At 37.7% G+C, this 22,914-nt stretch overlaps 2 protein-coding genes and 1 pseudogene across 3 annotated transcripts in view; all 3 read right to left on the reverse strand.

Annotated features, from left to right (window-relative positions):
- LOC308696831 (NACHT, LRR and PYD domains-containing protein 3-like) overlaps positions 1-3,358 on the reverse strand; it is a gene marked incomplete at its 3' end in the record, with an annotated part of 51,029 nt that extends 47,671 nt beyond the window's left edge. The window contains exons 1-2 of the mRNA XM_081375731.1: positions 3,278-3,358; positions 1,567-1,680 (exon numbers count right to left, since the gene is read on the reverse strand). Of these exons, the coding sequence (XP_081231857.1) occupies positions 1,567-1,680; positions 3,278-3,345 (182 nt within the window). The 5' untranslated portion in view covers positions 3,346-3,358. The remainder of the gene's footprint in view (positions 1-1,566; positions 1,681-3,277) is intronic.
- LOC308697131 (NLR family CARD domain-containing protein 3-like) overlaps positions 1-22,914 on the reverse strand; it is a 327,315-nt pseudogene that overhangs the window by 250,496 nt on the left and 53,905 nt on the right. The window lies entirely within an intron of this gene.
- The window catches only part of LOC308697190 (uncharacterized protein), a 72,682-nt gene continuing 53,215 nt past the window's right edge, over positions 3,448-22,914 (reverse strand). The window contains exon 5 of the mRNA XM_081376339.1: positions 3,448-3,514. The gene's annotated coding sequence lies outside the window, so the exon portion shown is untranslated. The remainder of the gene's footprint in view (positions 3,515-22,914) is intronic.

Here is a 22,914-nt window from a genome sequence, read left to right on the forward strand (position 1 = left end):
GGATCTCGGCCAGAGTCCAAGAAGAACAGAGTTGTGTTTGTAAATTAGGATCCAGTAAGTTAATCAAATGGCAGAACTGACCATCTGCTTTGTGTTACACAGGTTAAGATCATAACTCTCTAGTGTTCTTTCTAGCTCCCTAATGAACTACTGTATGACCATTGTATAACTTTTCTGAGTTAAATGTAATGTTACTTGATTCACAAGCTGTTTTATCTCTCCATGGTTGAAACATATTTCAGTAAGTTGTACCGTATATTTCAACATATATTCTTGTGTTCATGGTTAGTTCATGTTTATGTCATGCTATAACTAGCAATAAAGATATGATTGGTTGAATGTCAGAATGGGAAAGAAAGGTGATTTAACCAATTTTGAGCGTGGCATGGTTGTTGGTGCCAGACGGGCCGGTCTGAGTATTTCACAATCTGCTCAGTTACTGGGATTTTCACGCACAACCATTTCTAGGGTTTACAAAGAATGGTATGAAAAGGGAAAAACATCCAGTATGCGGCAGTCCTGTGGGCAAAAATGCCTTGTTGATGCTAGAGGTCAGAGGAGAATGGGCCGACTGATTCAAGCTGATAGAAGAGCAACTTTGACTGAAATAACCACTTGTTACAAACGAGGTATGCAGCAAAGCATTTGTGAAGCCACAACACGCACAACCTTGAGGCGGATGGGCTACAACAGCAGAAGACCCCACCGGGTACCACTCATCTCCACTACAAATAGGAAAAAGAGGCTACAATTTGCACAAGCTCACCAAAATTGGACAGTTGAAGACTGAAAAAATGTTGCCTGGCCTGATGAGTCTCGATTTCTGTCTCAACATTCAGATGGTAGAGTTAGAATTTGGCGTAAACAGAATGAGAACATGCATCCATCATGCCTTGTTACCACTGTGCAGGCTGGTGGTGGTGTAATGGTGTGGGGGAAGTTTTCTTGGCACACTTTAGGCCCCTTAGTGCCAATTGGGCATCGTTTAAATGCCACGGCCTACCTGAGCATTGTTTCTGACCATGTCCATCCCTTTATGACCACCATGTACCCATCCTCTGATGGCTAATTCCAGCAGGATAATGCACCATGTCACAAAGCTCGAATCATTTCAAATTGGTTTCTTGAACATGACAATGAGTTCACTGTACTAAAATGGCCCCCACAGTCACCAGATCTCAACCCTATAGAGCATCTTTGGGATGTGGTGGAACGGGAGCTTCGTGCCCTGGATGTGCATCCCACAAATCTCCATCAACTGCAATATGCTATCCTATCAATATGGGCCAACATTTCTAAAGAATGCTTTCAGCACCTTGTTGAATCAATGCCACGTAGAATTCAGGCAGTTCTGAGGGCGAAAGGGGGTCAAACACAGTATTAGTATGGTGTTCCTAATAATCCTTTAGGTGAGTGTATGTTAAAACACGCTGTTGTGTCCTGTTCACCTGCTTGTGTACATTATCTTTGTTTACTATCTATTTACTATATCTGTTATTAATAATGGATAGTCTGGGTACAGTGAGTTACTATCAGGATGAGTCTGTCTAGACAGAAATGTTGTACCTCATTTGAGTTGATTTTTGTCTTCTCTTAAATGTCATGTTGTCCATAGACCGGTCGCTCCTCATGGACACACAGCTGGACTCTGGTGCCTGTGATCTCTGCTGGGGGAATCCACTTCAATAGAATACAAACAAGAATATATACAGTTAATTTTACATGGATAGATTAGTCTCCAGACATGAGAAAATGTGTCGTGGTTGTGTTAGGGGCTCCAGAGAAGATCTGGGAAGAGCTGATCTAGTCTCTCTAGACCAGTGTTTCCCAAACTTTTTTTCTGGGGACCCACATTTTAAAGTCGATAAATCCTTGTGACCCAATAAACATTAGGCCCATATAGTTCATATATAACGAAGAGAATTTATGCATTAACAAAATATGTATGACCATTTTGTAGGGCTGGGTATCGTTCAAAATCTTTCGATCCGGTGCCATTTTCGATACCTCAGTTCGATACCGGTTCCTGAACGATACTTTTTTCGATACCAATTTTATGAAATCCATTTTAACAAGATTACATAACACATTACCTCAGAAAATTTTGTTTTTATTTTTTCAGTTTGACTCATGCTCCTTAGCCAGTGCACAAAGGCACAAAAAAAGCACAAAGGAACAAAAAATGTTTTATAAAGAGCTCATGCTCACCAAAGCTGATTTTTTAAAAAAATACAGTAAAACTTGTAATATTGTGAAATAGTATTACAATTTAAAATCTTATTTGAATATATTTCAAAATGTAATTTATTCCTGTCAAAGCTGAATTTTCAAAATCATTACTTCAGTGTCACATGATCCTTCAGAAATATGAAAACAGTTTGCTTCTCAATATTTTGGAAACTATGATACATTTTTTTCATGATTCTTTGATGAATAAAAATGTCAAAAGAACAGCATTTATTTAAAAACTAAATATTTTGTAACATTACGCATGTTTTAATGTCACTTTTGATAACTTTAATGCATCCTTACGGGAAAAAAAATCTGACTAACCAACACATTTATTAACGGCAGTGTACACTCAGAAGGTCATTATTGCAATATAAACACTGTCAGAGTGATCAAGGTATCTCTTCATTTACCAGTCGAAGGCGAAGCAACTTTCTGCTATTATGTTTACTCCGTGGCCGTGCACTGTCAAGGTCTTCATCATAGCCTATCTGTCGTGGTACCGGTCTTTGCAGCAATTATTTTACGCAAATACTGCATCGCGCGCTGTTGGCATCGAGCCTGGAGGAATGTACCCACACTTTTGATCGACTTTTCCACATCTTTAGGGTATTATGTGTGTGTGCTCGCGTCTCATGAATATGTGCGCGGAGAGTTTGTGTGTGTGTGTGTGTGTGTGTGTGTGTGTGTGTGCTCGCGTCTCATTGAGTATGTGCGCGACTGTGTGTGTGCTCGCATCTCGTATGCGCGTGGAGAGTTTGTGCGTGCGCGCGCGCGTCTCATATGTGCGCGGAGAGTTCCGCGCTTCTCGTGTGTGTAGTTACGCAAACTCTACACATGTATGTGCGTTATGGAACGCCGTTGGGGACAATACTTATTATATGCAACGCGTGAAATTTGGACGCATTAACACGCAGTTTGTATGTGACGCCCTAGGATGAGAACGCGTTTATAGCACACTGAAAAATAGTGCTCGACTTGGCGACCCATACAAAATCTCCCGCGACCCACTTGTGGGGAATGACTGCTCTAGACAAAAATGTTGTACCTCAGATCTGTTGATGTGTGTTTTTCTTTAAATGTTATTGGATGCTCCATAGACTGGTCACTCCTCATGGACACACAGCTGGACTCCGGCGGGTTTGATTTCTGTCTGCAGCTTTTGCTTCAACAGAAAAAAGACAAGAGTTAATTTTGGGATTTTATAATTATTTTTTTACATCCAGATGCAGAAAAGCTTCAGAAAATGTTGAAGAGAGATTACAGTGTACAAGGATCATTTCACCTGTTTATTGGCATAGATGTGTGCTCTTTTAATAGGAAAGTGTATTTTTTTAATTTATTTAATTTATTTAATCAGGGACAATACACATTAATAATACATAGCCATATGTAAAATGTGACAGATTTAGCCAACACTGGCTAATTTTCATCCGTTGTCCCTTCTGCAGGTTGGTGTTAAAGACATATACAGCACAATATATATATATATAAAAAAAATAATAATTAAAAGTAACAAATAGAAAACTACCATACCAAAATACCTATAAATGTTCACAATTTTGATTTAACATTAACCAACTTTTCAGGTTTTTTGAGAAACCACAATGACCTGTTATTTGTTTTAATTCTTTCAACTCCGTTGGAAGTCTATTCCATTCATGTGTTCCTCTAAAAGCCAAAGATAGCTGGCCAAAGGTAGTTTTTCTTAATGGCACCTTGCAATCACCCCTAATACCAGCTCGTGTATACCGTCCTGTTAGTTGATCAATATAATCCTTAAAAACCGGAGGAGCAATGCCATTCAAAATTTTAAAAATAAGTATCAAATCAGCATATTGAATCAAATTTTCCCAACTTAAAAGGGAGTACTTTGCTAAAATACTACAATGATGAAAACTATTTTGCTTTTTATCTAAAACCTTAAGAGTTTGTTTGTATATGTTTTCAATGGGCTTAAGAAATGACTTGAATGTGTTTGTCCAGGTAGTCATACAATATGTAATATGTGGAACAATCATTGAATTCATAAATAAGACTGCTGCCTCTGTAGTCAAGCAATTTCTAATAAATCTAAAATTTGCTAAATTAAATTTGACTGTGTTTATCACTTTCTTCACATGTTTTTTAAAAGAAAGCTGAGAATCTATTATTATTCCTAAATATTTAAATTCATGTACTACCTCAATTTTCTGCCCCTGGATAAATACGTCTGCTTTTGCATCATGATCTGGCCTTTTAGTAAAAAACATACAAACAGTTTTTTTTATATTAAGATGTAAACATGATTTAACGATCCATTTTGAAACCAGATCCATGGTATCAGTCAATTTCTGTGCCGCCTGTTTTTGACTTTTCGCATGTACATACAGGACAACATCATCAGCATACATTTGACAAATAACATCTGGAGGACAAACATTTGGCAAATCATTTACATACATACTAAACAACAATGGACCCAAAATAGAACCTTGTGGAACTCCAATATTATAATCTCGATAATCTGATATTGCATTTATAACTCTTACACACTGTTTTCTATTTTTTAGATAAGATTTAAACCACATAATGGCTTCAGTCGAAAAATTAAAATTAAGTAACCTAAAAAGTAGAATGTCATGATTCACAGTTTCAAAGGCTTTCTTAAAATCCAAGAACACAGCACCAACTACCCCTCCTTTGTCCATCTTAGATTTGATATTTTCCAACATAAAACAGTTTGCTGTTTCTGTTGAATAATTTTTTCTAAAACCAAATTGCATAGGATGTAGAGAAAACGTACTATTATTGAGATATGTAATTATTTGCTCTGCTACCCATTTTTCAGCAACTTTAGACATTATGGGGAGAATACTTATTGGTCTATAATTACTTATTTCTACACAATTTCCAGATTTATAAATTGGTGTAATTACTCCATATTTCCATACAGAGGGAAAGATTCCTTGCTTTACTGATAAGTTAATAACCTGAGTTAGTGGTTCTCTTAGTAATTCTTTATGAGTTTTTAAAAAAATGGAATCTAATCCATATTTATCTCTAGCTCTGGAATTTTTAAGAGAGCTTATTATTCTGTCAACATTTGTGTTGGACACCTGCTTTAGAGTAAATGTAGGTAAAGCAGTATCCGTCACTGTAATACAAGGAATTTCTGGACAAAATGACTTAGAGAGAACGCTTATTGTGTCCACAAAGTAATTATTAAAAGTATTTGCTATCATACCATGATCACTAATACATTTTCCTTCTAACTCAAGTTCTATATTTCGCACTCTTTTATATTTTCCTGTTAAATTTTTCAAATTTTCCCATATGCGTTTTGTATTACCCTTTCCTTCTTCTATTATAGAAATATAAAATTTAGCTTTTGTTTTTTTTATTTCTCTTATTACTTTATTTCTTAATTTATTAAAATGTCGCTTCTCATGTTCCATCCTAGATTTAAGAAACTGTTTCAGTGCATAATCTCTCTGTTTCATAAGTGCCCAAATATTTTCATTTAACCACGGCAGACAATTTTGCTTCCGCGGTCTACTTTTAACTTGTCTCATAAAACTATCTACAGTATTTTGAATGATATCTGATAAAACCTTTGAATCTTTTTCAGTACAATTATGAGAGAAATGCTCTTCCCAATTTATGTCTTCTAATGCCTTTTTTAAATGACTAAATTCACTTTTTGGTATTCTAAAATTATCTGTTTTTTTATTTAAAGCCCGATGACTAAACCTTTTTTTTGTCAATTTTCTCACTATAAGTGTTAAGTTATGGTCAGACAATCCTGTAATCATATTAAAAGACTTAACTATACGATGTATAAAGACCCTGTGTGAGAAGAGACCCTCAGGATACCAACTATATCTAGAGGCGGAAAGTAACTAATTACAAATACAGTTACTTAATCAAGCTCAGCGCTTTTCAAAGTTCTCTGTCTGTCCGTCAAACATCAGGACTGAAGCTCTGGATCAGCTGTGAGAGGAGACCTGATCCTGTGCTCGACTCCTGCTATTACAGTGCTTTATAATAGTCTGAGTTTTGATAATAAGTGGATGTTTACTGTATCTGTGTGTCTTTGGACAGTGTTTAAAGACCCTGAGTGTCTCCAACTACTGTATATCCCGGCACCAGAATATGATAGAGACAACAGATCACTATACCAACCCTGGCAAACACACACAACACCCTGTTATGTGCAGAAAATGAGTCTTCTATAACATTAAGATCATATGAAGATTGAAGTACCTGAATCCTGGAGAAGAATCTCCATGTCTGAATGTGTGTGTGTCGTCCATGATTCATTCAGTCTTCATGGAGCTGCTCGAGTAAGAGATCAGAAACACTCATTCACACACACTCAAACACAATACATTTCATTTGACATTTTCTTCAGTGTGTTTATGGAGACAAAACTAATCAGATTTATGATTTCTAATCAAATAATTATCAACATTTAATGTGATTTTATCAATCGTGTAAATGAATGTTCAGAACTGGTATCATCTGAATCAGCAGATTCTCTTCTCCAGTCAGATCTGTCAAGTTTGCTCCAGTTTTTCATCTGTGTGTGTTTAAAACAGAAATATCTCGGCTGAACAGACTGGGAAGTTTGTAACACTAGAGTTTAATGTTTTTACACTGAAGCCTCAAATATTGTATAAATGGGACAGTTTACTGTAAGCCCACATTTAATACATATGTGAATCTGACTAACATACACAAATATTTGTTCAAGATTTTTTCCAACTGTTTTCAAATAAAAGGTTTCTTATTTGTTTAATTTTATTGAAATGTTTAATAAAACTGACATTACCTAAAGTGAGTTTGTAAAAACAGCAATAACATGCATATAACTAAATGAATAAATATGAAATGGGGTGAGTTTCTTAAAAGTATATATTTCAGTTCATTTGATTAACAAAATAAAGACATGTCCAAAATTTAAATTGATGTCTCTGATTTTCAATAACTATTGTTTCGACCCACAGCGTCTGATGTTCCTCTCTCCTGTGAGTGAAGGAGGTTTAACAACAGCACTCTTTGTCCTTCACAATGTCAAGCTCACATTTATTTAATTAGAAATTAGGTTAAAAAAATAACAAACTTTGAGACATAAACATTACCAACTGTAAAGTAAAAATTTACAACCTCCCTCATTCACCGTACTTATAATTGTTTAGTAATACAAATATGTAAATTACACGTCATTTGTCGGTTACCTTATTTTTTAGTTGTGGCTTGTAGAAAGTTGTGATGATTCATGAATCTGTTGTTACTAATAATTAATATCAATTTTATATTTATTATTGACCTTTATGTCCAACCCCACCCACAACATCGATAAGATTAAGAAATTAATGTTTCTTGAAGTTCTTCATGTTTAAGTTTTTAAATACTTCTAGAAAGTATTTCTCCTGGTTTGTGAAGTGAATGAGGAAGTAAAGCAGCTCACCTGACTAATGTTCACTCACCTGGATTAAACTGTTGAGTTACTGGTTCTCCACATGTTCATGGTTTCTCATCAACTGTTTCCCCACAACGTCAATTCCTGTAGAGGAAACTAGAAACATTACTATTAAACACTTTGATGCTTGTTTTTTCTGAGGTAAAGAATCGTATTCCGTCCTGGTGTAAAATGGCGCACGGTAAAACTCTGAAAATACTTTCACTTCTGGAGGAAAAAGTCACCAAACCAGTTTGAAGAGGAAAACCAGCAGATCCAGTTTATACTACAGAGAGAGAGAGAGAGAGAGAGAGAGAGAGAGATAGAGAGAGAGAGAGAGAGAGAGAGAGAGAGAGAGAGAGAGAGAGTCCTGCGGACAGTTGTGTGATAGTGACACTTGTTCTTACCGTTATAATGGAGTCTGGGTTTGGAGAAACACATGAGGAAATCAACAAACAAACTCTGAGTATATACTGTAGGACAGTGAAATACAGCTGAAAATCTAAATAATCATATTTTTCTCATTTATTTTGTCATGTATTTAATAATGTAGATCAGCTGAGAAAAATTAAAGCTATTTAGTTGCTCTCAGTACATTAAACACATCCAATTTGTTGATCTCCAAATAAGCAGATCAGCTGTTTTTAACCCTCTGGGGTCTGAGGGGTTTTTGGGGTCCTTGAGGTGTTCTGACATGCCCTGACATTTGTGCTTTTTTCAGTTGCTTATAAACATATTAATGGCAAAGGTGTAAATTCACTCTATTTAGCACAAACAGGGCTACCATAATATGTGAACAACTTGCATGTACATGTTTGTATTTTTGAGAGAATAATGTTTATGCATGGTTTTTTTAAAAACTAAAAACTAAAGTTTCTGAAATAAGGCCATTAAACACATTCTAAATATATGTAAATAAGACTTTTGACTAATGGATTTCATTGCCTACTGTTTTTTCTTCAAAATTATGTGAAAATCATCCTGCCTAATCATTCACATAACACAATACATTGATTTAAATCTTGTCAAACACTTTTTGTTTGGAAAAGCAATATGCGGATGGGCGTGATTCACACCTGCAGAGTGTGGGGCCCGCATAATGAGGCTGCATACGTAATGAGCCTTTCATTCAGGTGTGTGACTGAGCCACAAGAATGCAAGGACAATATATAACTGGTTTGTTGTTTTTTCCACAAATTTTGCTTGCAAATTGTACAATATCCAAGGTAAACATTTCTAGTAATTGTGCAGTTAATTGTTCTCATACTGTCAGATTTGGAATATATTCTCTTCCCAAATGTGTCATTAATAAAGCATAAAACAAATATTTAAAGAGAAGGCTTATAATGACCTTTTAAGATTTTGTTTACATCTATCCTTATGTAAGGATTCGCGATTCATATTAAAACAGTATTTTTGCCAGCTGTAGTAGCTCCACAACAGCGCGCATCTGTGCGTTCATTCATTCCGATTAGAACAAAGCAAACATAACTGACCTATTCCTCAGCGGGATCCGTTTGCTCCTCGAAATGATACTTCCAGAACTTCTGAGGTACATTTTTGCAGGATTATTACCAAGATAGTATTATTCCTCACAGCATCGTAAAGTACAGACGTCTGAAAGTGAACTCGCGTTGTGTGTTATCCAGCTGATGTGGGCGTTTCACAGGTTTGTTTGGATCGCCTCAGATTTGCGTTTGAATAGCACGCGCTCTCCGTGGGCGGAGCACATTATAACGTAATTAGCTGAGATGAGAACGACTGACATCTCTCTCTTTGCATACATATTACATAAACTGTGAATATTTGTTTTTTATAAAAATTACTTCATTTAAGAGCAGAGAATTCAAGCTTCATGTCTGTATGCCTGTTTGCCTGTTTGACTGAGTATTCGCGGAGTTATTGTTCATTTTCGGACGCGTTTCAGAATGGACAACACTGGCAGATAGAAGGCAGAACTCGCTTAGTTTTTATTTTTCTTTATTTGGCAAAAAGCACAACACTTTGTTTTTATTGTGAGTATACACAAAAATAATACACATTTAACAGAATCGATTGATGTACAAAACAAGCATAAAAGATAAAAATTAATATTTTTATTTTATTATTTTTTTGCACTCATACGGAAAAAAACGAGCCTATCGCGCCGGCGCGATAGCCGACCTCAGGGGGTTAATCACTTCATGACCAATAATACGCACACACACACACACACACACACACACACACACACACACACACACACACACACACACACACACACACACACACACACACACACACACACACTTAAAAGTAACCCTAAAAAGTTCCATTAAAAACACTTGTAAGGATGTGAAAAAATGTGTTTTATTGCCCATTTTGGTCCTAATTAAAGCAATAAAAAATAATTGCCACCTGGGTTATATCTGTGTCCTTGAAATCATGTGCCCTTAAGTAGCCTTTCATGGGTTATGAAAAAAAAAAAAAAATCTTCCTAAGATATGAATTATAGAGCTAATCAGAGCAGTTATGACACAAATCTAGAAATATATTTAAACACCAGCACTTACTCATGCTCTCTCCACAGAAGGTCAAAGATGGAGTCCCAAAACTCCTGCAGATCCTGTAAGAATCGCAGTGCTTTTGATGACATTTTTCTCAGCAATATTCTACATGTATTATGAGCCATCAGTAAACTGGTTAAACTGTCCAGCCGTTCCCAAACATGTCTGCGGAAACATCTGCATCAATGCTCTTAAGATGCCAAATCAAACCCAAATAGTGAACAACACCTGTATGGTGAACTTCACCTCTGTCAGACACCAGTTAACACAAACAGAAGCGGGTTCATCGCAGGGAGGCGATCTAGACACCATTCTCCTGATCTGGATGTGGCCTTTTGGGCAACAGTTTGATTTAGGACTCTGTAGTTCACTGTACGATATCCACGGCTGCCACTTGACAGTCTACAAGAGTCAGTTTAACAAAGCACATGGCGTTTTATTTCATCACAGAGACATCTATGGGGACTTGTCCAACATGCCGAAACTGCCACGTCCTCCATTCCAGAAATGGGTCTGGATTAGGGTGACCACCTGTCCTGTTTACGTTGTACTGTACAGTAATTTTACCCTTTGTCCTGCCTCACACAAATTGAGCATCTGTCCCACTTTTTCATTCGACCCATGAAAATAAATGCACAGATACGTCCATAGGCGTACTGTTGACTTATGTCCAATAGTTCAGAGGAGAGCAATAAAAGCGGTAGTCGATAGGCTGAGTCGTACGTCAATCAAACTGTTGACTAGTGCACGAACGCGTCCTCAACATTGTCAATGTCAACAATCTCAAATTGGAGAGCGCGCTGTTCAGTCAGGTTAAGCAGCCATGGCCAGTGTGGCCACGAAAAAGAGAAGATGCACTTTTAATAACGAATGGACCGCAACATACTCTTGGTTAAGACCTGCAGATGGCGAAGCAGAGAGAGCTTTTTGCATTTTATGCAAAAGCAGTTTTTCTGTGGGGCATGGTGGAGAATAGGATGTGAAGCGACATGGTGCAAGTGAGTCCCACAGAAAAAAAGCACATCATCAAGAAACATGCAAATCAGTGCAATCGTTTTTCAATAAACCAAATGACCCAGAGGCTGACAAAGTTTCGGTAGCAGAAGCGACGAGCATCTATCATGCCGTACATCACACACATTCATATCGCTCTACCGACTGCTGTAACAAGTTAGACCCAGTCATTTTTCTAGATTCTGAAATAATAATAATAATAATAATAATAAAAAAATTTATTTATAATGCGCCTTTCACATACTCAAAGCGCTACAGCATACAGAACAAAATAGTCAACAATCAAATAATGCAGTAAAAAAAAAAAGTATTAAAAAATACAAAATTTATAAATTAAAAGCTTGACTAAAAAGATGTGTCTTAAGAAGTCTCTTAAAACAATCCACAGAAGCAGCATCCCTGATAGACGCAGGTAATGTATTCCATATCTTTGGTGCATTACAGGAAAAGGCCCTTCCCCCCATAGTTTTTAATTTACAACGAGGCTAAAACACTTTAAAATCAATACGTGACTGAACTGGAAGCCAATGCAGTTGCTGGAGTACAGGTGTAATGTGATGGCGTGATGATATGTGAGACAAAACACGTGCGGCAGATTGCAACCTCTTAATAGAGTTTGCTGGTAAACCCGCAAAGAGATAGTTGCAATAATCAAGCCTTGACGTGATGAAGGCATGGATAAGCCTGTCACGATACACACACAGGTAAAAGGTAGATCCAATTGCAATATTTTTTGGGTAATCCATAATTCGTAAATCCAGTCCAGGCAAGGGTCAAAGCCATACAGGCAATCCAAAACAATAACAAAACAAGAAACAAACGAGAAACAAACGAGAAACAGACCTCAGGAAATGTTGTGACATTAAGCAGGTTAAAAAGCATAATTTCTTGTCAGAATGAAAAACGTGTGAGTAAGAGTGAAAATGGCCGAGTGTTTAAAGAAGGATCATGTGGCATGATCATCAAGGATCTGAGATTCAGTGACGCTGGGAAATACTTTCTGAGAGTCTATTACACTAATGATCAGACAAAGCTGGAGCGACAAACCCTGGAGTATCAACTCTGCATTCATGGTAAAGTCAAAACTGATCAAACCATCAGCATGTGCTTTCTGGTTTTCCTTTAATAATTGTGTTAGTATTGCACACAGGCCTGTAACCAGCAGACACGCTGAATGGGACACTAATATTCAGATTAGTTCATCCAGTATATGCTTCACAGTGGTGGATTTTTAAATGATTACATTTGGTCTCCAATCCTAAATATTAATATATGCGTATGGCCTTGACTGATTGACACCATTATAATAATGATTAATGTCTCTGTTTCTCCTCAGATGAGATCTCTGTAAAGAAAGGTGAGGAACTGAAGTTGAATGTTCTGTTGATCAACGCTGATAAAGTTGTGCACTGGGCCAAAAGAAGCACAGGGCGAAAGGAGGATTGGAGCAGAAGCCACGGGATCAGGAGAGATCGAATGACTATTAGAGATAGAAACCTGATTATTAATAATTTTACAGTCACTGACGCTGGAATGAGGTCTGGACTCTGAAGGAGAAATCTTGATCATGGTGACAGTCACAGGTGAGAGAAGATCAGTGGATGAGGAGAAATATTATGTTTAAAGCATTTAAACAGGTGAAGTTACAGAATCTAGAACAGAATCAAAGGACGGATTGAACTACATAAATGATGACAAAACAAGAACATAGTAAGTAAAATAAGAGGCATTGAGAGCTTTACAAAATCATTAACATTGAGTTAATAAATAAATAAATAAATAAATATATGCTCTCTTCCCAGCTTCCCCCCTCCACCTGAAGAATATTGGATTTCCCAGTTGAACTGTCTATGCCCTTAATCTCTAACAGTGAAGTACTCAATTTCAAACGTTTTCCGGGGTGTAAAAAACAGTGACAATACACTGTTAAAAAGAACTGTAAATTTACAGGAAACGGTCTGTATTTTTTACAGAATTTTGCCGTTTTGTCATTATACAGTAAATACCTGTTATTTTACAGATATTTGTTGTAATTTAAAGGTCCACTATTACATTTACAGGTAATTGCTTATTTTGATTTTACATTAATTTTACGTTTTTTTAAAGGAAATTCTCTGTAATTTTATAGGGTTATGAATACTTTTACATAAAAAATTAAGTAATATTTTACAGATTATTTCCGTGGAATTAGAAAACAAAAAAAATAAGATATAACTGCAGAAATCAGCAGTCACTTAACATGTTTTCCTTAAAGATTATTAAGCATGTGGGGGTTAAAGTGAGTTTTAAGAATTGTACACACATTAGGCAGGCCTATTTAATTATTTATAGTCTTTGAATTTTGTCTTGCAAATAGGTGTTCATCATTTGATCATCATTTGTATTTGCCTCTTAATTTCATTTAGGCCTATAGTATTTTATGTCTTTTATGAATATTTTTCCAAATCTGCATTGCTGCACATTGCATGGCTTTGTGTGCGTTTGAATGTATGTGTGTGTGTGCCCGCGCGCACGCAGATTCAAATGATCCGCCATTACGTTTCCGTTGCTTATGCTGCGTTCCAGGCAACCTGTAACCCATGTTTTTCCAACCTTATACCCGTGAAAGTGCACTGGAACGGCAGTCAAACCCGTGACTTCCCACCCGTGAACTCGTACTAGATCGATGTACTCCCAGTTACGAGCTCTGACGTCACATAGCCCGCGAAACCATATAAAACAACAATGGCAGCCCCTATGGATGCAGTGTTTCTGCATGCGGTACACGATGAGATACACTTTAGGACAATATAACGTTGCAGTCAAATTAATAATAATATAATAATAATGATAATAATACACACACGATTATGTATTACAATTGTAGGAGCCATTTGTGACATTTATGTTAAATTTAATTTAATGACCCCTGCTGGTGAATTATGACCTTGCGGCCTTGGAAGGCCTTGGCTCAGAAGGAGTTAAAATTGCACACCTGCACCAATTAGTGTCATAGAGGTAGACAAAGGAGGAATCCTTGAGGTGTTGAAAAGTTTGGAATTGGATGTTGGAAATGCATGGACGCCAGCAGGCATATGGTTTTCAATTTATTTATTTATTTTATTTTTCTTTTGGTTTATTTACCAGTTTAGTGACAAAATGCTATACTGGAATAAAATGAACAATCTATTGAAACCCCTGAGGCGTCGAAGTAACTTACTGGAAGGCACTACATAGTTGAAAACCTGCTGCATTGGAACATTTGGAAGTCACCTGCGTTTGGAAAGTTTGATTTGCGGATTTATCCTAAGAATACTTGCAAGATTGGGAGCTGCATTCTTTAAAGTATGTGGATTATACACGTTTCCCGCTGGAAAAATGAGGATTTAACCTTTATCTCCTTGGACGTTTGTGAGTAAAACGCTGAATTGAAGCGAGCCGCTGCGCTCATAAAATGACTTTGAATGTGAGCCGCCGTGCTTACACCACAAACTGAACCTTTCACTTGCGTTTGTTTTCTCATTTATGTGTTGAACTTTGAGTTAATCTTTGAAAAAATGTCTGACGAAGAGCCTGAAGAGCAGGATTTGTATGAAGAAAAGGAACTGTTTAAGTTAATTGCAACACGTAGGGGAAAGCTTGGTGTTTTAACACGCAAACGAAATGAAATTAATAGTCTTATTGAAGCTGGACAGGACAAAGAAACTGTTAGGAAACAAGTTAACTCGTTTGATGGATTTTTCGCTGAGTTTATTAGTTTACAAGCAACTGTACAAAAATTGACGAAAGATGCCTACGAAACGGAGGCTGATAACTTAGACTGGTACCAACCTAAATATCACCTTTTCAAAAATTTCTTAGAAGGTGTTAAGAACTGGCTTGAGGTTAATCAAGATGAGAAAGAAGAGGAGCAGGACGATATTGGCACTGTTAAGTCCCAAGATAGCGCATCTCAAGTAGCGCACAGTGTCACGCATAGCTGTGAAGCAACAAGCGCTCTCAGTTGCGCGTCACGAGAATCTTTCATTCATTTAAGGGCCGAGGCAGAATGCGCGAATTAGAGCGAAGGCGCAGGCTTTAAATGACAAAATTGATCTTGATATCGAAGAAGCAAAAATCATTGCAAAATTAAAAGCACGAAGAGAAAAAATGGCCGTAGATTCCGAACTTGCTGCTGCAGAGGCAAAGGTTAGAGTATTCAGAGAAGCTGAAAAACAACGTTCAGTGTCGGGCGTATACAAATACGGTACACCAACGGAATATGATACCCTTGCGACAGTACAAAGACCAGTGAGATCCCAGAGAGAAGGATCAGCTACTCGTACTGACCCTAGGCAAACTGTAGGTGCACAACAAAATGCAAATCAGAGCGTCTCAGTACCAATAGGAAGCGAGATTCACCCAAATGGCAACGATACAAACGTCACTGATGTATTAAAAAGACAAACTGAAATTACTGAAATGCTAGTGAAACAGCAAACACTCTCTCTTCTTCCAGATAGAGAAATTCCCATATTTAATGGTGATGCTCTTCAATATAGGACATTCATCAAAGCATTTGAGCAATGTATTGAGAATAAAACTACTAATATGGATGACCGGCTATACTACTTACAACAGTATACAAGAGACCAACCCAGAAACCTTGTCAGTAGCTTTATGCATATGGATTCCTCCATTGCGTATAAAGAAGCTAAAAAACAACTAGAATACAATTTTGGAAACAGCTATAAAATAGCATCTGCTTACATGAATAAAGCCTTGAACTGGCCAACCATCAAACCAGAGGATGGCAATGGGTTGCGATCATATGCTCTCTTTTTACATGGCTGCTACAATACAATGCAAGACATTGATGGCCTAAAAGAGCTTGAAAGTTCCACCAACTTAAGACTCATCGTGTCTAAACTTCCATTTAGGCTGCGAGATAAATGGCGAGCAAATGTGTGTAGCATGCAAGATAACAAACACAGAGCAACATACAAGGACTTGATAGACTTTATTGAAAGACAGTCCAGGGCAATGCTTGATCCAATTTTCGGTGACATACTCAACTCAACAGAGAGCAAAGTAACGTCAAGACCTAAACCACAAAAAATGTTCACCAAACTTAGTGGGAGGACCAGCTTTGCCACTACAGTTGCTCAGGCACCTGAAATAAAAAAGAACGAGTCACAATATGGACACAAACTGAATGCAAATAAGTGTGCTCTCGAAAGGCCTTGCTTATTTTGTGAAAGAAATCACACATTTGAAAGTTGTGAAAAGATTAAGTCTAAACCAAATAGTGAGAAAATAGAATTTCTGAAATTAAATGGGATGTGTTTTGGATGTTTAACAAAGGGACATGTTGGCAAAACCTGCAAAAACAGAATGAAATGTGAAACATGTTTTCTGTCTCATCCAACCATACTTCACATTCACACTGGCAAGGAAAAAGATGGAATTAAAGATGACTTTACTGGAAACAAACCACTGAGTAGTGCTATGGTTTCTGTAGAAGATGATGACCTAATGGGGGTCAGTCAATCAAAACAATGCACTCTTGCTATCGTGCCAGTGAAAGTAAAAGTCTCAAATTCAGATAAAGTCATAAATACTCATGCATTCTTGGATCCCGGTAGCTCAGCTACATTTTGCACAGACTCATTGAAAAGAAAGTTAAACATCACCGGTAAAAATACCACAATACTCTTGTGCACAATGGGACAGGAAAAAAATGTCCACAGCAGTATAGTCTCTGGTCTTGAAGTCAGCAGTATGGAAGGCCATCTGTATCATAAACTCCCAGAAGTCTATACTCAAACAAAATTACCAGTTTCAAAACGACACATACCAGTACAAGAATCAATAGATAAATGGAAATACTTACGTGAGGTGAAGATTCCAAAATTGGATGCTGACATTGAGTTGTTAGTAGGCACAAATGCTGCAAAGCTTATGGAGCCTTGGAAGGTAATAAACAGTAGAGGTAATGGGCCATATGCTGTTAGAACACCCTTAGGATGGGTCGTCAATGGGCTCATGCAAGAAACAACATGTCAAACGCAAGGAAGTCACTCATGTACTGTAGTTAATCGCATATCTGTAGCAGATTTGAATGACTTGTTGATTAAACAGTATCATCAAGATTTTCCAGAACTGGCAGCTGAGGAGAAATCAGAGATGTCAGTCGAAGACAAACGGTTCGTGTCTATGATGGAAAGTTCAAAGGAACTGAGAAATGGTCATTATTACTTACCGTTACCTTTTTAAGAAAATGAAGTAATAATGCCAAACAACTACCAACAAGCACAGCAACGTGTTATGTCTCTGAAAAGAAAATTCGAAAAGAATGAACAATATCATAGAGAATATACTGCATTTCTAGAAGGAATGCTTGAAAAGGGTCACGCAGAATCTGTGCCATCTGATGAACTGGAAACACAAAGCGGAAAGGTGTGGTACATTCCACATCATGGAGTGCACCATCCAAAGAAGGGCTCCCTGAGAGTTGTATTCGATTGCTCTGCATCCTTCCAGGGGATATCCTTGAATAGCAAGTTGATGCAAGGTCCAAATCTCACCAGCAACTTGATAGGCGTCCTGTTGCGCTTCCGCCAGGAGCCAATTGCCCTTATGGCAGACGTGGAAAGCATGTTTCACCAGGTGAGAATTATGGAGAAGCACGTGAACTTTTTGCGCTTTCTATGGTGGCCAAATGGTGACACAGGTCAACCACTGAAAGAACACAGAATGACAGTGCACTTATTTGGGGCAACGTCTTCACCAAGTTGTGCAAGTTTCGCCCTCAGACAAACTGCCGAAGATTTCAAAGATCTCCTTTTGCCTGAAACAGTGGAAACAATTAAGCAAAATTTTTATGTAGATGATTGCTTGAAATCGGTGGCCACTGAAGCTGATGCTGTGATATTGTGCAAAGAGCTTGAAAGAGCTTGCTCAATGGGAGGCTTTCGTTTGCACAAATGGATAAGTAACAGCAGAACAGTCCTAATGTCCATCCCACAAGCAGCCAGAGCAAAGGAGGTCAAAGACCTTAATTTGGAATCCAGTGATCTTCCTACAGAAAGAACTCTTGGCATACAATGGCACATAGAAAGAGACAAACTGACTTTTGCAGTGAGCCTGAAACATCAGCCATGTACTCGAAGGGGAATACTGTCCATCATATCCTCAGTTTACGATCCTTTTGGCTTCATCTCTCCATTCGTCCTTACTGCTAAGAACATTCTGCGAGATCTTTGCAAGCTGAATTATGCCTGGGACAAAGCCCTACCAGACCACTACATACAGCTGTGGCATGAATGGATAGCAGGTCTAAATTGCATTGGAGAGCTCAGAGTCAACAGATGTCTCGTGCATCTCGTGGTCTCAAGGCCAGTGCTCTTCTGAATTCAAAGGTTTGGTTGAATGGTCCAGAATTGCTCAAACGTCAGGAATCTGAATGGACAAATTCTGACATTTCCATACAAACACATGAAGAAGAAGATGATGATGATGTGGAAGTGAAGAAGGATGTTCTCATCATGAACTTAATTGTAAAGGAAGAACAAAATCCTACTCACACATTCATACACTATCACTCAAATTGGAACAATCTAACCAGAGCAGTAGCATGGCTACTTAAGCTAAAAGACGTTCTCTTGCAATTAAGTCTGAAAAGAAAGGAAATACTTAACAACATGAGCATTAAGAACTCAAATGCAGAGAAACAATGTCTGGTGGAAAGAAAAATGCAAACAGTCAAAAAATGCATGAATGTACAGCAGATTACTTTAGAAGATGTCAAAAAGGCAGAAAATGCAATTGTACGCTTTACTCAAATGGAGGCATTTCCTGAAGAAATCGAAACCTTGCAAAAAGAAAACGCTCATGTCAGTCGCCAGAGCCACATTCGTAGGCTTGATCCTACTCTGCAAGATGGATTACTTCGTACAGGAGGGAGATTAAGCAGAATGGCTATGCCAGAGGATCGAAAACATCCTATGGTTCTTCCAAAACACCATCATGTGTCCAAACTGGTGTTGAAACACATTCATGAACAACTAGGCCACTGTGGAAGGAACCATATGTTGGCCAAACGAGGGCAAGTACGGCAAATAAGATCTGACAATGGAACTAACCTGACTTCAGCTGATCGTGAACTAAAGAATGCCATAAAGGAATGGAATCAAAGCAACAAACTCCTATTATCAAAGCTTCAAACTCCTATTTTCCTATTTTCAAATTACTTCATATATATATATATATATATATATATATATATATATATATATATATATATAATTATTATTATTATTATCATTTACTTTGACTCCTGTGTGGATTGTTAGTAGTTTCTGCATGCTCATGCAGTGCTCAATAATGCCTGAGCATGGAGAAGGTGTTATTGCTGTATGTCAGCTCCTTAAAGGGTTAGTTCACCCAAAAATGAAAATTCTGTCAGTAATTACTCACCCTCATGTTGTTCCAACCGCGTAAGACCTTCGTTCATCTTCGGAACACAAATTAAGATATTTTTGATTAAATCTTAGAGTTGTCTCACTCCTCCATAGGCTTCTAAGGAACCGAAACTTGCTGGCCCAGAAAATGTATTAAAGAGATTGTTAATATAGTCCAAGTGACTCCAGTGGCTCAATCTGAAGTTTATAAAGCGACGAGAATACTTTTTGTGCGCAAAAACAAACAAAAATAACGACTTTATTCCACTTTTCATTTCCTTCTCTCTGGGCCTCGGATCTTTTTACGTAGTGTTTAAGCGTAGCGCGTCTGTGTTGTACATCACCACGTAGGCTCACTATTGGCCGACGCTGGTCATGTGTGATACGTGGTGACGTGCAACACAGACGCGCTACGCTACGTAAACACTACGTAAAAAGACCCGAGGCTTCAAACCCGTTTTATCCGGAAGCTACACTCAGACCGAACCGATGACGTGTCCACACAAACCGAGGCCGCGTTTGTCATCAGTCACATGATTTTCACTTAAACAACACAAGCCTCAAATCACGGCTTCATCTGGCACGCCCACTTTTTCTCGACACAAGCTCCGACGCCTCGGTTCAAATGTCACATCACTAATTATAGCCTTGTACGTGTAACACTGCATTCCTGAGCGTTTCCACTGTTTTCCATGTTCCTGGTTTTCCCGTTCCTGTCTCACCCTCTGGATTTGTTTGTTTGATTGGACTGGACTGCTTTACTGGTACTCTGACCTTTTGCCTGTCTTTTACTATGGTTGTGGATTACCCTTTCATTAAAACACTGCATTTGGATCCTCAACCTTCGTGTCTCGGAGCAGTTCGTTACATCACGTGATATACATGTGCCACACTGATTGGTCAGTTGTGTATAAACTAGGGATGGTAAGATTAACCGATTCGCATCGGTGCATCGGCATAAAAGCTAACGATGCGATGCATCGATTTAAATAAGTATGCATCGGATAATTTGGCATTTGCATCGCGATGCATCGTTTCTAACATATTTGCATCGGTAAAAAACGATTTATTCATTAATATTTATTAGTAGATGCGCTACACTTATACTATTAAGAAAGTGATCAATCATTTGTGACCAATATTTTATTAATACTGCTGCGTCCACAACGAACGCGAATAGAGCGTCTGGAGCTAGTGATTTCCATGTTAAAAAGACGCGTTGACACGCGTCTGGTGGTCTTGCGGCGCAATAGACACGTTTGGCACGGCGCGATGGACGCGATTTCCCCTCATTCGCGTCTCATCACCATCACTCAACTGTTGCTCAAGCGCGTTCTCTCATCACCACTGCTGCAGCTGCTACGTGAATATGATGCATCACAACACTACGGAGTGCGAGGCGTGTCATGAGAGTCACCTAGTATAGTAGGATATATATATGCATTTGAATACAGTTATGAACGTTTATTTTTTTATTATTGTTTGTTAAAACAGCATCTTCTTTCAGCTGGAAAAAAAAATAATATTTTTTTTTGTGAAAACCAAATCTTTTTGTAACCCAGGTTGAAATCTGGTAATATATTATTAGTTCTGCTGCCCCTTTAAGAAGTGATCTCATGCCACCCCCGTCATGTGACTGTGCTTGGCCAATCGCGCAGTAGAGCACAAGTTTAATTAGGCTGCAGCTTCTTCCTCATTCAGAGGTGTGGGGAAGCTGATCGGCAGCTGTGGACAGAATAACTTAGTGGCTGCAGGGGATTGTCACCGTCACCAGATTGCCATATGTTTACTTAGAGGAACTGGCCAGGTTTTTTCTCTCTGTCTGGAGACGAATGATGGCGAGCCGAATTTCTATTGCTGGGAGCCTACCATCCGTGTAGCATCCACTGAATAGCCATCCTACTGGTCTGGTAGGAAGGTTGTCCACAGCCTGTCCCCCACACACTTCTCCATAGACTAGTGCTTCAACCCCACATACACATCCTTCACATGATGAACAATAACTTACGGACTTATCACTACAAACTTCCATAAAACCCTTGTGGGTTGTCGCGCTGGTCTTGTATACCATCTATTGCTGGGACAGTTCTTTTTCTTTTTGGTTTTTGTGTGTGTGTGTATTTGCTGTAATTCATATTAGTATTGAACAACAACTACCAAGTGCACTTAACTATAAACCGGTTCAACTGCAGTCTGTAAATATTTTGGGATTCTTTTCTTTTTCTTTTCTTTCATTATTTCTATTTGTAAATATTTTGTTTGATTATTTTGCAATACATGGTACCTGCACCAAATTTAAACTTATGTTTCTGTGTTGTTACTGACCACCAGCTCCTGTAGACGAATTTAGACTTCTGTTATTTTACTAGCCTAAGACATATTAATATCGGTTAACCGTCTCAAACACCCGTTACATTTTGTTTGTGAAAGAGCCATTAAAAGTCAGGCACTTAAGCTACTTTTATGATTTGCTGTATGTCTGATATTTATTTTAAAATAAATAAAAGTTATCTATCTATATCTATAAATAAAAGTTAACTATCTATCATAGCATCATATTACATTGAATCGCATCGAACTGAATTGCATCGAAATCGGTAGCTGCTTATATGTATCTTTAATGTATCGTATCGTTGGCTATGCATCGAGATGCGTATCGTATCGCCTTAGTTATGGAGATGCCCATCCCTAGTATAAACACTAGTTTAGCGACACGTGAGATTCTTTGTATTTTCTGGTTTGTAGTAAGAGTTTATTTAGGGCATCTTCAATGCTGAAGATCTTTTGTTTTAATTTTAGGTTTTTGGTGAATGTTGATTTTAGTTAGATTATAAATTGTTTTTGTTTATATACAGTAAGATTGGTTTGTTTTGTTTCTTTCATTGATTTGGCACGGTCTAGTTCTTTTCTCTTTTCCTCGTTCTATTGTGAACCTTTTCCTTGGTTAAGATTTGTATGTAGTTGTACATTTATGTAAATGAGTATATTGGGGTATTCCTCTTTTCATCTTTGTAATACATTTTCACTTTACCTAAATTTGACTAGTTTGTGTGAGATTGTTTTCCGCTACACGTTCAGTGTTTTGATGTTGCATTCCTTATTCTCCCTCAACGTAAGAGGTTTGAAACAGTTGGTTTAGTCAATCTAGACTAAACTCAACTTAAATATTTAAGGTTAATTTTATCCATTCATTTTGAGTTCGGGTAACAAAGTCTTAACAACTATAGGAAACAACCTTAAATGGTTTAGTAATAGTAATAAA

This window comes from Scardinius erythrophthalmus (genome assembly GCF_964197995.2).
Source record: "Scardinius erythrophthalmus genome assembly, chromosome: 10".
NCBI lineage: Eukaryota > Metazoa > Chordata > Actinopteri > Cypriniformes > Leuciscidae > Scardinius > Scardinius erythrophthalmus.